At 44.1% G+C, this 13,059-nt stretch overlaps 1 protein-coding gene across 2 annotated transcripts in view; it reads left to right on the plus strand.

The window, feature by feature from the left end:
- Nucleotides 1-13,059, plus strand: part of LIMK2 (LIM domain kinase 2) — a 313,781-nt gene that overhangs the window by 272,916 nt on the left and 27,806 nt on the right. For both annotated transcript variants that reach the window (XM_078667709.1, XM_078667710.1), the window contains one exon: nucleotides 11,193-11,248. In XM_078667709.1, coding sequence (XP_078523835.1) covers nucleotides 11,193-11,248 — 56 coding nt within the window. The remainder of the gene's footprint in view (nucleotides 1-11,192; nucleotides 11,249-13,059) is intronic.

Genomic DNA, 13,059 nt, shown 5'->3' on the forward strand with positions numbered 1-13,059 from the left:
ATGGCTCCTGAAGTTAGAGTTTGACTTACCTCCACCTGCTTCAGGAATGCATGGGTGATCTCAAAGAAGCACTCAGACCCACTACACATGCCTATTATGCTGACAAGTAGAAAAGTTTATTTTCATATCGAAACTGTTCAGAGGGGGCTATTGTTGACGTAGGGTAGAAAATGGGAGCACCTGTCCTTTCTGCCATAGATCCACAATCGTTGATATGCCTATAGCATCCCATTGGTCAAAGCCCTTGGTGCGCCTAAGTCGTCCCAATTGCTTTGTGTCCCATAGCGGAGTGAGCTGTGTTAAGACCCCGTGCCATCCCAGTTTTGCCTGCGCTTTATGCCATATCAGTAGTGTGTGTCTCAGTGGCCCAAACTTTGACATCGCTAATTTTTTGTCATATAGAAGAGCCAATATACCAGATAAACCTAATTGTTCCCTGTCTGCCTTGAGTGCCGTCTCCGCCTGCGGAAGATGTAACCACTGATTAATTACTTTTAATTGGGCTGCCCAGTAATAAAGACATATCTTTGGTAGGGCTATACCGCCATCATACCAGCTTCTTACCATCTTGGCCTGTGCTATGCGTGCAGGCTTATGGACCCATAGCAAAACAGAGACCTGTGCCGCAATCGTTTTAAAGTATGCAGGTTGCACTGGATAGGGCGTATTTTCTACAATATACAAAAATCGTGGCAGAACCATCATCTTAAACAGTGCTGCTTTGCCCAGCAGGGTCAGCGGCAACAACTTCCAATGTCGGACGTCTCGCTTGAGGCAGTCGAGTGGGGGTTGTAGATTTAATTTATAGAATTCGGCAGAGTTGGTCATAACGTAAACCCCTAAATATTTGAATGTGTTATTTGCTGTCTGTAGCGGACAGCCGTCCGACAGGCGCTGTGTTTCTGCTGGGCATTAAATCTGATTGATCTCTGTGTATAAGTTTGGACAAGTGTGGTGTAAGTCGTAGTGCTAACAATTTGGCAAGTATTTTGGCCTCAGCGTTCATGAGCGAGATAGGCCGATATGATGTGCACTGATCCGCCGGCTTCCCCGGTTTCAGAATACTTACTATGGTGGCTGTACGTTGATCTGGGCGGAGTTCTCCCATCTCTAGACTCTCATTAAACATATTTAACAGGTGTGGTACCAATGAGTCCGACATTTTTTGTACATTTCAATCGGTATGCCGTTAGGCCCTACCGCTTTGCCCGATTGTAATGCCTTAATAGCTAGTGTCACTTCGTCCGCCGTGAGGTCATCTTCTGATATTTGCGCTTCTTCTGGGGTCAACTGGGGCATTTTGAGATCTTTTATGTATGACAATGCCTCCTCTTCCGAGATCGTAGAGTTGGAGGAGTATATATGCCTGAAGTGCTGCGCCAGCATATTCACTATTGTGTTGGGGTCTGTAGTGGGCGGCCCTCCCTGCGCTGCAAGCTGTTATCCATCTGTCACTTTTCTCCTGTTTGTCCAGCCATGCCAGAAGTTCTCCTGCCTTGCCCCCTACGTCATAAATTTTCTGTCGTGTGCGTGTCAAGTGCTGCCTGGCCACTTCCGTCAGGTATGTCTTATGGTTTCGCTGCGCAATTTGTAAGCTGCGCGCAGCTGCAGGGGTCGGGTCAGTGGTATGTCGTGCCTCTGCAGTAACCACTTCGGCTTCTAAAGCCTGCAGTTCCGCTTGTCTTTCCTGTTTATAGCGCACAATGGAAGCTATCGCCTGGCCCCTGAGAACTGTTTTATAGGCCTTCCATAAGGTGACAGAGGAAGATATGGAGCCGATGTTATCCTGAAAATAGTGTTTTGTTGCCTTACGCAATTCCTTCCTAATTTTGGGATGATGTAGATGGGCAGGGCATATGGGGTAAATCCGACGCCTCATGTGTTGGTGAAGTCTGTAACTAAGCATTAGTGGGGAGTGGTCAGAGATGCCCCGTGGCTTAATTTCTACACTGCTGATATTGCAAAGGCGAAAAGTTTATTTTCACTCCTGCATTTCAAAGCACCTGGAGCCTCTCAGACCTTCAGTCGAGGATATTGTCTGTTACCGCCTTCACCTGCCGAATTCATTTCCAGCTTACAATTCCATACACCTTCTCTTAGCTGCTGTTGCACCCTACATTCAGAACTGGGAACACTCTTCATTGTTTCAAATCCCTGTCATCAAGGCTTTTATGAAGGACTCAAACAGGTCATCCTGCCTTGGTCAGGAACTTTAATGTCGTTCTTACCAGACTTATGGGCCCTCCTTTTGATCCACTACACTCATGCCCTTTACAATTCCTCTTGTAAAAGGTCACCTTCCTTGTCGCTATTGCATCCCTAAGACATTCTAGTGAGCTACAGGCCCTCCCTTAGAGGAGCCCATCTTTCAGGTCCCTAATGACATAATTGTCCTCGAGACCAACCCAAAATTCATCTAAAAGCTACTATCCTCTTTTCACCTTAACCAAACTATAGAGCTCCCTGTCTTTTTCCCTTAACCAGACCCTGTAGCAGAAAGGGCTCTTGACACTCCTGATGTAAAACGACCCTTTTGTATTACATCAACTGGACTAAAACTTTCAGTAAAACTCTGCAAGTTTTCGTTGCATTGCTAAACCTCAAAAAGGTCATCCGCTATTAGAGGTGGGTATAGCAAGGAGGATTGTCAAGTGCATCCAAATCCACTACCTCCAATCCAAGAGAATGTTGCCTGCCTCTTATAAGACCCATTCCACTCATAAGAAAGAGGCCACTAAGTCTTACCTTGGTAATATTTCTATAACTTATACTTATAAGGCAGCTGCATGGCCCCCTTTACTAGCATTTACTAAACGTTACTGGGTGGATATTCTAGCTCACCACCAAGGTAGAGTTGGTCAGACGGTCTTAAGGACTTTTTTTAAAACATCTGCACCATCCACTGGCTGACCACTGCTTAAGGGAGTACTACTTTGCAGTCTGTGCAGTAAACTATACAAAAAAGTTATGGATGGAAGGCTTGAAATCTCAGCCACTGGCAATTACTCAATTACTTGTTTTTTTCCGCCATCTGGTTTGGATGTGTATTGCTCTGCTCCACTTCGCAATCATTCCTCAGGTTCCCCTTGTTGCACAATTCACTACCCTCGACGATATTGTCTTCGAACGTGTTTCCATTCTCCGCGGTTCGACTTGATCATCCAGAAATCTCCATTTCCATTGCAAGATTTCCGGGCAGCCTTCTGGACCATCCGTGTCCGTTCCGCTCCTTGTCGATGGAATGGACTCCATTTAAATTCTACCCGTGTGCCACACGAAATATTCACGTACGGACTTGCATCAGGTGTGTAATTTGTGCTGATCTACAGAGCACAAGGAACAAGACTGCGACACATGCCGATCCTTCAGATCGGAGAAAACTCTCCATGATCGTTGGGTTCAACGTCTAGAGATGCAGAGACAGCAGTTAGATGTCACACCGGATCTCTTTGACGAAGACTCCAAGCCAGAGGAGGTCTCAGCGGCCGGAGAAGAACAGGCCTCGGCTGCGTCTGACTCCGGATCAGAGTTACAGATTGACCTTGACGACAACCCCCACCCACCATCTCTAAAAAATCTAAGGCTTCGGCACCACCTTTGCCTCAAGGCCAAGGTCGGCACAGAGAAGAGATTTTCACGCTCCACCTTCTGACTCGGCACCAAAACACTCTGGCAAACCTTTCTGCTCAGAACTGAGTCGACCAAAACCCACTTCCGAGCCGAAACCGAGCTCTAAGCACAAGATTGGTTCAGAGCCGAAACCTTCGACACGAAACCAAAGAAACATTCCTCGGAACAGAAATCTTCAGCGTCGAAAGAACATTCTGGCTCGGCTCAGAAAGCTTCGGTGCCGAAACCTAGAGAGATGCCTGCAATACAGCCGGATCCAGACATGGACATTATGGATCCGAAACAGAAGAAGCTGTATATTCATCCTGTACAGGACATATCCACGCTAAACCGCCATCTAAGCACAAGCTCCCTGATGATGACAGCCCTTACAAAATTCCACTGAAAAGGAAGAATATGGGCACTAGTCCTTTCGAAGCATTACCATCTCCTCCACCACACCTTGATCCTTTACAAATCACACCTAGTCAGTCTCCTCTACCTTAATTTGATGTAGGCGATACTGATGATGATGACACACAGTTACCTTTAGATCCTTGAACCGATTATATTGTTGATCCTCCACAGGATACAGACACAGATCTTTACCCTGCCAGGCCATCTCCACCTGATGACAATCTGTCATATCATGAGCTCATTGCTAGAGATGCACAATAGCATGGGGTAGAGTTACATTAGGAATCCCTAGGAGAATACTTTCTCTTTGATATTCTAGGACCACATAAGTCTAGCCTATGCCCAAGGGTATGTTGAGGCACACAGGAGACATTTTTAAAGATCCTGTACGTGTAGGATCCTCACGCCTAGGGTTGAATTTTTTTTTTTTTTTTAAATCTTCACCAACAGATCCTATTTTCATTTTAGGTCAGTTACCACTTGACTCTTTAGTAGTATCCAATGCTTGGAAGAGCACTAATTCTCAAGCATCTGGGGATGTCCCTCCCCCAGATAGTCAAAGCGTATTGATGCTTCTGGAAAACATCTGGCTGCACAGGCAGCCAATCATTGGCATATTGCTCATAATCAAGGCCTCCTTGCAAGATATGATAGGGCCCACTGGGACGAAATGAAAAATTACTACAGTTTCTCCCAGACGTGCATAAGGCAAAAGCTCAGGATTTAGTTCAAGAAGGTAAAAACATTTCCAACGCTTCTATTAGGTGCGCTCTAGATGTGGCTGACACTGCAGCTAGAGGGGTCAATACTAGCATCCTACTCCGAATACCTGCCTGGTTACGAATGTTAGGCTTCAAACCTGCAGTCCAACAATCTATTCTTAACATACCTTTCGATCAGAAATATCTTTTTGGCCCTGAAGTTGATCAAGCGCTCAAAAGATGAAAAAAGACACCGATGTAGCAAAATTGATGGGAGCACTTCAATCTTCCTCAAATAGAGGTTCCTTTTGCTGCTCATTTTACAGGGGAGGGTTCAAATCCACAGGGGCAGACCAAAACACCTACTCATACAAAGTTAATTCGCAATAATCTTTTCCAAGAGGATTTTTCAGATGAGGTTATAGGGGAAATAGTCCCTGGGGCAGAGGTATCACTACCACACCCCGCAATTCCCCTTCACCCAAATAAACAGTGACTTCCCAACACTTCCCTCCGACTATTCCACACCTGTCGGAGGGAGACTTCAAGACTTTCTCCTAATTTGGAAATCGATAAAAACCGACAAATGGGTGTTTGGAATTATCCAACATGGTTATTGCCTGGAGCTTATCAACAATCCTCCAACCATTCCTCCTCGATGGCACAAATTGTCACCAGACCACCAGCACTTGCTTCAACATAAAGTGTAATATGTATTACTCAAAGGGGCTATAGAACCAGTCCCACTTCAGTACCAAGGTTCAGTTTATTCCCTTTACTTTCTGATTACCGAAAGGACTGGTCGTTAAGGCCTATTCTAGATCTCAGAGAGTTAAACCAATACATATTGTCAGAGCACTTTCACATGGTGACTCTTCAACAAGTACTTCCTCTTTTACAGCAGGGCGACTTTCTGTCTACTCTAGATCTAAAAGACACCTGCTTTCACATTCCAATTCATCGTGCACATCGCAAATACCTCAGGTTTGTGATAGCAGGCAAACATTACCAGTTCAAGGTAATTCCGTTTTACGTCACCACAGCCTCCAGAGTGTTCACCAAATGTCTCGCAGTAGTAGCCGCTCATCTCAGAAGACTGCGGATACATGTCTTTTTTTTATTACCTTGACGACTGGCATATCAAAGCAAGCATTTACCAGAACTGTATACTATACACTCAGACAACAGTACACCTACTTCATCAGTTGGGTTTCAGAATAAATGCACAAAAAACGTACCTGTGCCCTGCACAAGTGAAGTCTTATCTAGAAGCTTCCCTCAGCACTCTTAAAGCTCTAGCCACTCTCAATGTAGTCAGGATTCACAATATTCAATCTACAGTACTACATTTTCAACCCAATCAATCATTACTAGCCGGAGTCTTCATGCAACTGCTGGGAATGATGGCATCCTGGATTGCAATCATACTTCATGCAAGGCTTCACATGCGTCTTCTGAAAGAATATCTAGCACGTCAATCACTACGTCAGTTAACCGATCGAGTGTTGGTAGAAAGCGTCACCCATCGCTCTCTGCAGTGGTGGAACCCTCAAAACTTAACAAAAGGGCGGTCCTTCATAGACCCTATTCCACAGACTGCCAACAGACGCATCTTTAACCGGTTAGGGTGCCCATCTCCAACATAACACAGTACAGGGCTGTGGTAGTACAATTACAAACATCTCCGCATCAACTACCCAGAACTTTTAGCAGTGGTGCTAGCACTCCAATCTTTTCTCACTCACCTTGTAGGCAAAACTGTCTTGGCCCGCACAGACAACATGACAGCAATGTATTATCTACGGAAATAAGGAGAGAGACACTCTCCAACTGTCGCGTTTTGCACAAAGTATTTTTAATTGGGCAATTAATCAAAAAACGTATCTCCTAGCAGAACACCTTCCAGGAGTAGACCATCAGATTGCTGACCTGCTTAGCAGACACAGGCAGCAAGTTCACGAGTGGGAACGTCATCCCCAAGTTCTTCTCCCCTACTTTCAAAAATGGGGATTTACACAAATAGATCTGTTTGCCACAATACACAACTCAAAATGCCCAAACTTTGCATCCAGGTTCCCACACTATGCATCCAAAGGCAATGCTCTGTGGATGAATTGGCCAGGGATATTTGCTTACGCTTTCCGCTTCTCCCACTAATTCCATTACTGGTGTGAAAGCTCAGACAAACATCCCTCACACTGATCCTAGTAGCCCCCTCATTGGCTCGTCAACCTTGGTACACCACCCTGTTAGAACTGTCGGTGGTTCCACACTAAAATCTACATCTCACACCCTGTCTCCTCACTCAGAGCCACGGAGAAATCAGACATCCAAATCTCAAAGAATTCAACCTAGCGATTTGGCTCTGGAAGTCAGAGTTTGGGTACTTACAACTACTACCAGATTGTATGAATATTCTCAAGGAGGCTAAAAACCTACTACTAGAGAATGTTATGCAGCAAAATGGAAACGGTTTGTTATCGATCGTATTAACAATATCAATCCACTTGATGCTTTTATACAGAACATCATTTGTTATCTGTTGAATTTACAGCAAACTGGATTAGCTTATACATCCATTTGTTTACATCTACCAGCGGTAGCTGCATACTTGCAAAGTAGACAAGTTATCTATTTAGAGTACCAGCGATTAAAGCCTTCATGGAAGGATTGAAAATGGTGATACTACCAAAAATTCCCCCTGTTCCAGAGTGGGACTTAAAAGTAGTCCTTACAAGGCTAATGGGTTTACCTTTTTAACCAATGCACAAATGTCACTTACAATTTCTATCATGGAAGGTTGTTTTCCTCATAGTGATAACCTCACTAAGGAGAGTTGGTGAACTTCAGGCATGAACTATACAGGACCCTTTCTTTCAACTTTACAAAGATAGAGTGGTTCTTGGAAACAAATCCAACATTTCTCCCTAAAGTAGTTCCTGCCTTTCATATCAATCAATCAGTTGAGTTACCTGTGTTCTTTCCTCAACCTGATTCTGTAGCAGAACGAGCTCTCCACACACACACATTACGTAGAAAGAACCAAAGAGTTTCGAAAAACAAAACGGCTATTTGTTTTTTTCTCCACCACACAAAAGGAATCCCATATCCAAGTCTGGTATTGCAAGATGGATTGTAAAATATATCCAAACATGGTATGCAAAAATAACTTTGATAATACCCCCAGAGCACATTCCACTCACAAAATGGGGGCTACTATGGCCTCTTAGGGAAAAAATCCCTAGCCGACATCTATAAAGCAGCAGGATGGTCTATACCCCACACATTCACCAAACCCAACACATTCACCAAACACTATTGTGTAGATGTGTTAGCAAGACAACAAGCAAATGTAGGCCAAGCAGTACTTAAAACACTGTTTCAAACAACTACAACTCCAAAGGTTAGCCACCGCTTTGAGAGTATACTGCTATATAGTCTATGCAAAGCATGTGATCTACAGCTCACATGCCTCGAACGGATGTTAGTTACCCAGTAAGCATCTGTTCTTGGCATGTAGGGCTGTAAATTCACATGCGCCCACCCGCCACCCCGGTCTCCTGTAGTTTATTGTTCTCAATTTACATTCATACGCAGGGACATCGCTATTCTTCACTACTAACTCCATTCTCATCTTCTGCGGGAAAACAATCTAACAATGGAGTGCATGCCCATGCGAACTATCACCGAAAGCAGGAGTCCCCTTACCTCATGACTGCAAAGACTTCTGCGAACAAACACAACTTGCAAACATCTGGGTCCAACACTAGATGGCAGGGGTAAGCACTGAAGCATCTGAATTTACAGCTCTACATGCCAAGAACAGATGCTTACTGGGTGAGTAACATTATCCTTACTCTGTAAGCATCTGTTTGTGGCATGCAGTGCTGTAGATTAAGATGGCCCCACCCGCCTCCATGGGAGCCAGTGGTTGCTACTGATATTCTTCTCTTTCATTTACATATTTAACCTGTTATACACTTCTTCACGCATGGTCAGCAAACTGACCTAACTACTGCTACATCAGTACGCTCAGCTGCTCTGCAAAAGACAATTAGCAATCGAGTTGGATCCTATTTGCTTGGCCAACCTAGGGAGGAGTCCCTATACCGCGTAACTCGAAAGAATAATTCATGGACAAATAAGCTTCAAATGTCGGACCGCAACACTAGATGGCAGGATTATACAGAGCATGTGAATCTACAGCACTGCAAGCTGCGAAGGGATGCTTAGAGGGTAAGAAACATTTTCCTTATGCATATCTTTGCATCTATGAGAAATAAGTGTGTATGTCTGATTGTGATGTATTTTCAAGGCACAGTTATGGTCAAACTGATCGCTCGGGTCACATCTACTAACTAATTGTGTATGATATAGCATTTAATCTACAGCGTTTCTCGCTTTTCTGAGCTAACTATTGCAGTGGACATTTTTTCATACTGTAGAGCCATCACCTGCTGTCACCAGCACTTTAAGGGGAGTCTATAAGCTGCTAGATTGTAGTTTCTTAGGCCATTATTAGGAAAGGCTGGTAATTGTTAGTGGGGGATTGGTAATGCCGTTACCCGTCCATCTTGAATTCTGCTCATATTTCCCCCTGAGATTTCAGCTCCTGAAGTTTGTAGAATTACTGGGGAAATCTCATCTGGAATAATCAAATTGCCAGGTAATTCCTCATTCCTTTAGGGATCTTGGAGTTCATCCCAGAATCTGTTAAATCCACTCCCTTGCAGTTCACTGTACTCCTGTTTCATGAACCCCAGGGATGTGAAAATACCACTCCCGTCCAAGGACCTCGTAATGAATCCCATAGGGTTTGAAGTCTGCAAATTGGTGTTTTAAAGTTACATTTGTTTTGGTATTTTAAAGTGCAAGCCTTCCTAGGATGCAATGGAGCACGCTACAATAGAATAGGCACCATTCTGGATTGTGTGCAAAAGAATTACAATATGTCTGGACACAGGGAATTGGGAGTGGGAGGACTCTTTAGTTTGAGTACAAAGGGCCAAGAAAATCCGTGATTTGTGGTGCTCCTTGAAAGGGTGAGCTTTAAATTCCTTGTTAATTTTCACCTTCAAGACAGCGCAAGCTTCCTGGTTGCGAAATAAATATTGTGGGCTTACCAAAAACCTACAGGGGTTTACACCCTGCCCAATGCTTACCATTGGTTGGCTTTATTGTCACTCATTTTTTTGCGGCTTATTCGATGACTTTCCTTGTCCCATCTTGTGTTTGTCCTTCCGCTGGAGAACAAATTCGTTGACACCCTTTTAACTGGATGACTTGTGTCCTTCCACTGTTCACTTAACTTTTTTTTCTTTTTAGTAAAGTACTCCTTGAGAGTGCGCTTATTTTCCATCTCACTCCCTCGTGTGCTCCTAAACATACACAAACCCTAGGTGCTCTGTTGCTCTCTCACGTGAAGTGCTTGCTATCTCACTCCTGTACCTCCTTACTCCTCCACTCTGTGTGCTTCTCTTCTGCTCTTGTGTAGCTCTCAACCTGGTGTGCTTCTTCTCTCACCTTCATTTTGCTAACTGTTTTGTGTGCTTCTCCAACTTTGGGTCTTTCATACTTTCATCCTCTGTTGCTCTCACCCGTGTTCGCTGCATTTCCCTTCCTCCCACTACCCCCCGCCCACCCTCTTCTTTGTTGTCTTCCTATCTCTGAGGTCCTGTTTTTTTTTTTTGTGCTTTTGCGTTAAATATGTCCTAATTATTAATTCACGATCCAAGTGTCATCCTTTAGTTTGGGTCGATAAATAAAAAAGCAAATTCAATTGTTCCCACATCATTCTGCTAGTGAGCGTATGCATTGTGACTTGCACATCATCCGAATGAGAGAATTGCTGCTGGCTTTTATTTTTGGGCAATACTGCACAGCATAGGGAAAAAGCATTTTGCATTTTCTTCAATGCTGTATAGCATCGCCAAAAAGGCATTGTCCAAGCCAAGAGGTCCCAAAGGCAAGACCTATTGGCTTTGCCTATTCTGTTTGAAGAGCTTTTGGGATGAAGTTCCAGATTCTGGTCATGTTGCTTGAATAGGCTTGTCTACCTGTTTTTTCTTTTACACAGTTCTTTGCTTTGAGCCAGACAAAACATTTGGTTACCTGCAGAGGTTGTGACTTTGGTTTCACTGTGATCTTCAAATATCTTACCCTCCTTTCCCCCCCCCCCCCCCGCCCCCCACCTCCCGACCTCCCGACCTATGCACGGGTCTGGTCTTCATCCATGATTGCTCATGCCAGCAGCTCATGTCTTTCCTTTGCTTCTCTAGATGGACTCTTTACCCTTATTTGCCTGCTATTTGAGATATTCGACAATGTTAGTCGATTTCAGTTTTAATGACAAAATTTCAGTAGGTTCGATTGTCGATGAATGGGTGTGTTTGGTTGACCTGCAAACCGAGAGATTGATGGAGGCTGTTATAATTAAAAAGGCATGATTTACTTTGTCATCCCCAGGGAGAAGTTATGATGAAAAAGTCGACATCTTCTCCTTCGGCATTGTCTTATGTGAGGTGAGTAATGAGGTGGCGGGGTGGAGGTGGGAGGGAGAGGGGGGGGGCGCGGCGTGCATGTGGATCAGGTTGGTGCCCATGCTGAGGTTGGGTCATGCATCCAGGTTTGTGCCCTTCTGATGGGCTTGTGCGAAAGATAATTCTAGGTTTTGCGGGTAAGTGTCACTGGTCTTTGTGTAGCAGCGGCATTTACAAGGTTTGCGTTCAAGCCTGTACCTATTCATGGAGCCGTGAATAGTATGCTCTGGGGAGGTTTTCTGTATAACTTGGTTAATTTGTAGCTCTATGTAAAGTGTATGAAGAAGCACTGTGTTTATTTTAATTTGTGAGGTGTTTGTCGAGAGTAAAGCTTTTGCTCCATAACAGAGGCACAGAAGTTTTGGAAATCTTGTAGATAATGTCCTGCATGTTTAGATTTGATCAACCGCGATTAATCCCATATTAGTGAATGGTCATGGTGTAAACACTTGGAACCGTCCAACACCAGTGACCGTAGAGCGCCAGCTCACCCATCCTGACCCTCACTGCGGCAAAGGCTTCTAACTGCGCAACAAGAAAGCTCCAGGTCCTACTGTGGGGACTTACCGAATATCCCCTGCCATAGCCAGGGTCCGCCCACAGACCATAAGAGCCAGTTACGCTTCCACTGGTTTCCATCGTCACTCCAGGATTAATCTCTGGTGATTAATCTCTGTGTAGTAATTACGAGACACTGTTTATATTTAGATGTTTTTTAAAAGTTTTAAACGTATACCTTTACCTGTGTTTATATTTCTTACCGGTAACATCTCCTTTTTTAAAGCTGTTTAAAAAAAGTCTTTTGTGTTTGAGGGGCGACCTCAAAGCCCCATAGCCCTCTTTCGCTTTTTAACCATACCGTAGTCACCTTTTCATCCGTTGCTGTCTACACTGTTTTTTTTAACTCCTTATCCCTAGCTTTTTACCTTTCACCTCGAATATTCTAACTTTCGTTTTTTTATTTTGATGTAATTACCTCAAACTATTTGTATCCTAACGTAATTAAATTGAACTCATATAATTATTAAACTGGTACTGGAAAGGGACATGTGCAAGCCTCTCTTGCACGCTTAGTTCACACGAGTAAAAAAAATCCTTCGTTTCTGTGGCTTTGTGGGTCTTTTTTTTTTTTATCCTTTTGGTCTCTCCTTATTCCCTGTATTTCGTTCTGCTCTGTACCTCGGGTTTTACTTTTCTCTATCTTCACCTTCTTTTCTTTAGGTTAGGATGGTAGCACGTGCCGGTCACTAGCTCCTCCTTGGACACAGTGAGATCCATATAGGTGATGCCTTTCTTCCTGCACCAACTTTAGCTTCCTGACCCCTTTGTCTCCCAGCATCTTGTGTATTGGTCCATGTAGGGCATCCCAAAGATGTATGTTGTATTGCCCATCACTTGTTTGCCAGCATCATGTGCCACTCCTGGACCACTGTGTAACTAATGTATCTCCTGTTCCACCTCACTAGCCGAACTCCTTCCCACATCCTGGTTTATTTCCTGTATATGTCCCATGCATCGCTTTGTATGTAACACCTGTTCAGCACTTATGTTTGAGATGCTAGTCAAATAAAAGCAGATTTAAAATACAGCTGGATTTGGGATGTAGTGTAAGAGATTGTGTCGGAGGTGCCTTAACCGGGGTTGTGGGGAGTGGGGGTTCCCTCCTGGAATGTTTCTACAGGAGAAACTAAAGTTGATATGTAAAATTCCTTTGACAACGAGAAGAAAATGAATTCTTGAGATTCTCCATATGCATCCTGGTCTAAGACCCGTTCCCCATATACCCACGCATC

This window comes from Lissotriton helveticus, chromosome 11, assembly GCF_964261635.1.
Source record: "Lissotriton helveticus chromosome 11, aLisHel1.1, whole genome shotgun sequence".
NCBI classification, from domain to species: domain Eukaryota; kingdom Metazoa; phylum Chordata; class Amphibia; order Caudata; family Salamandridae; genus Lissotriton; species Lissotriton helveticus.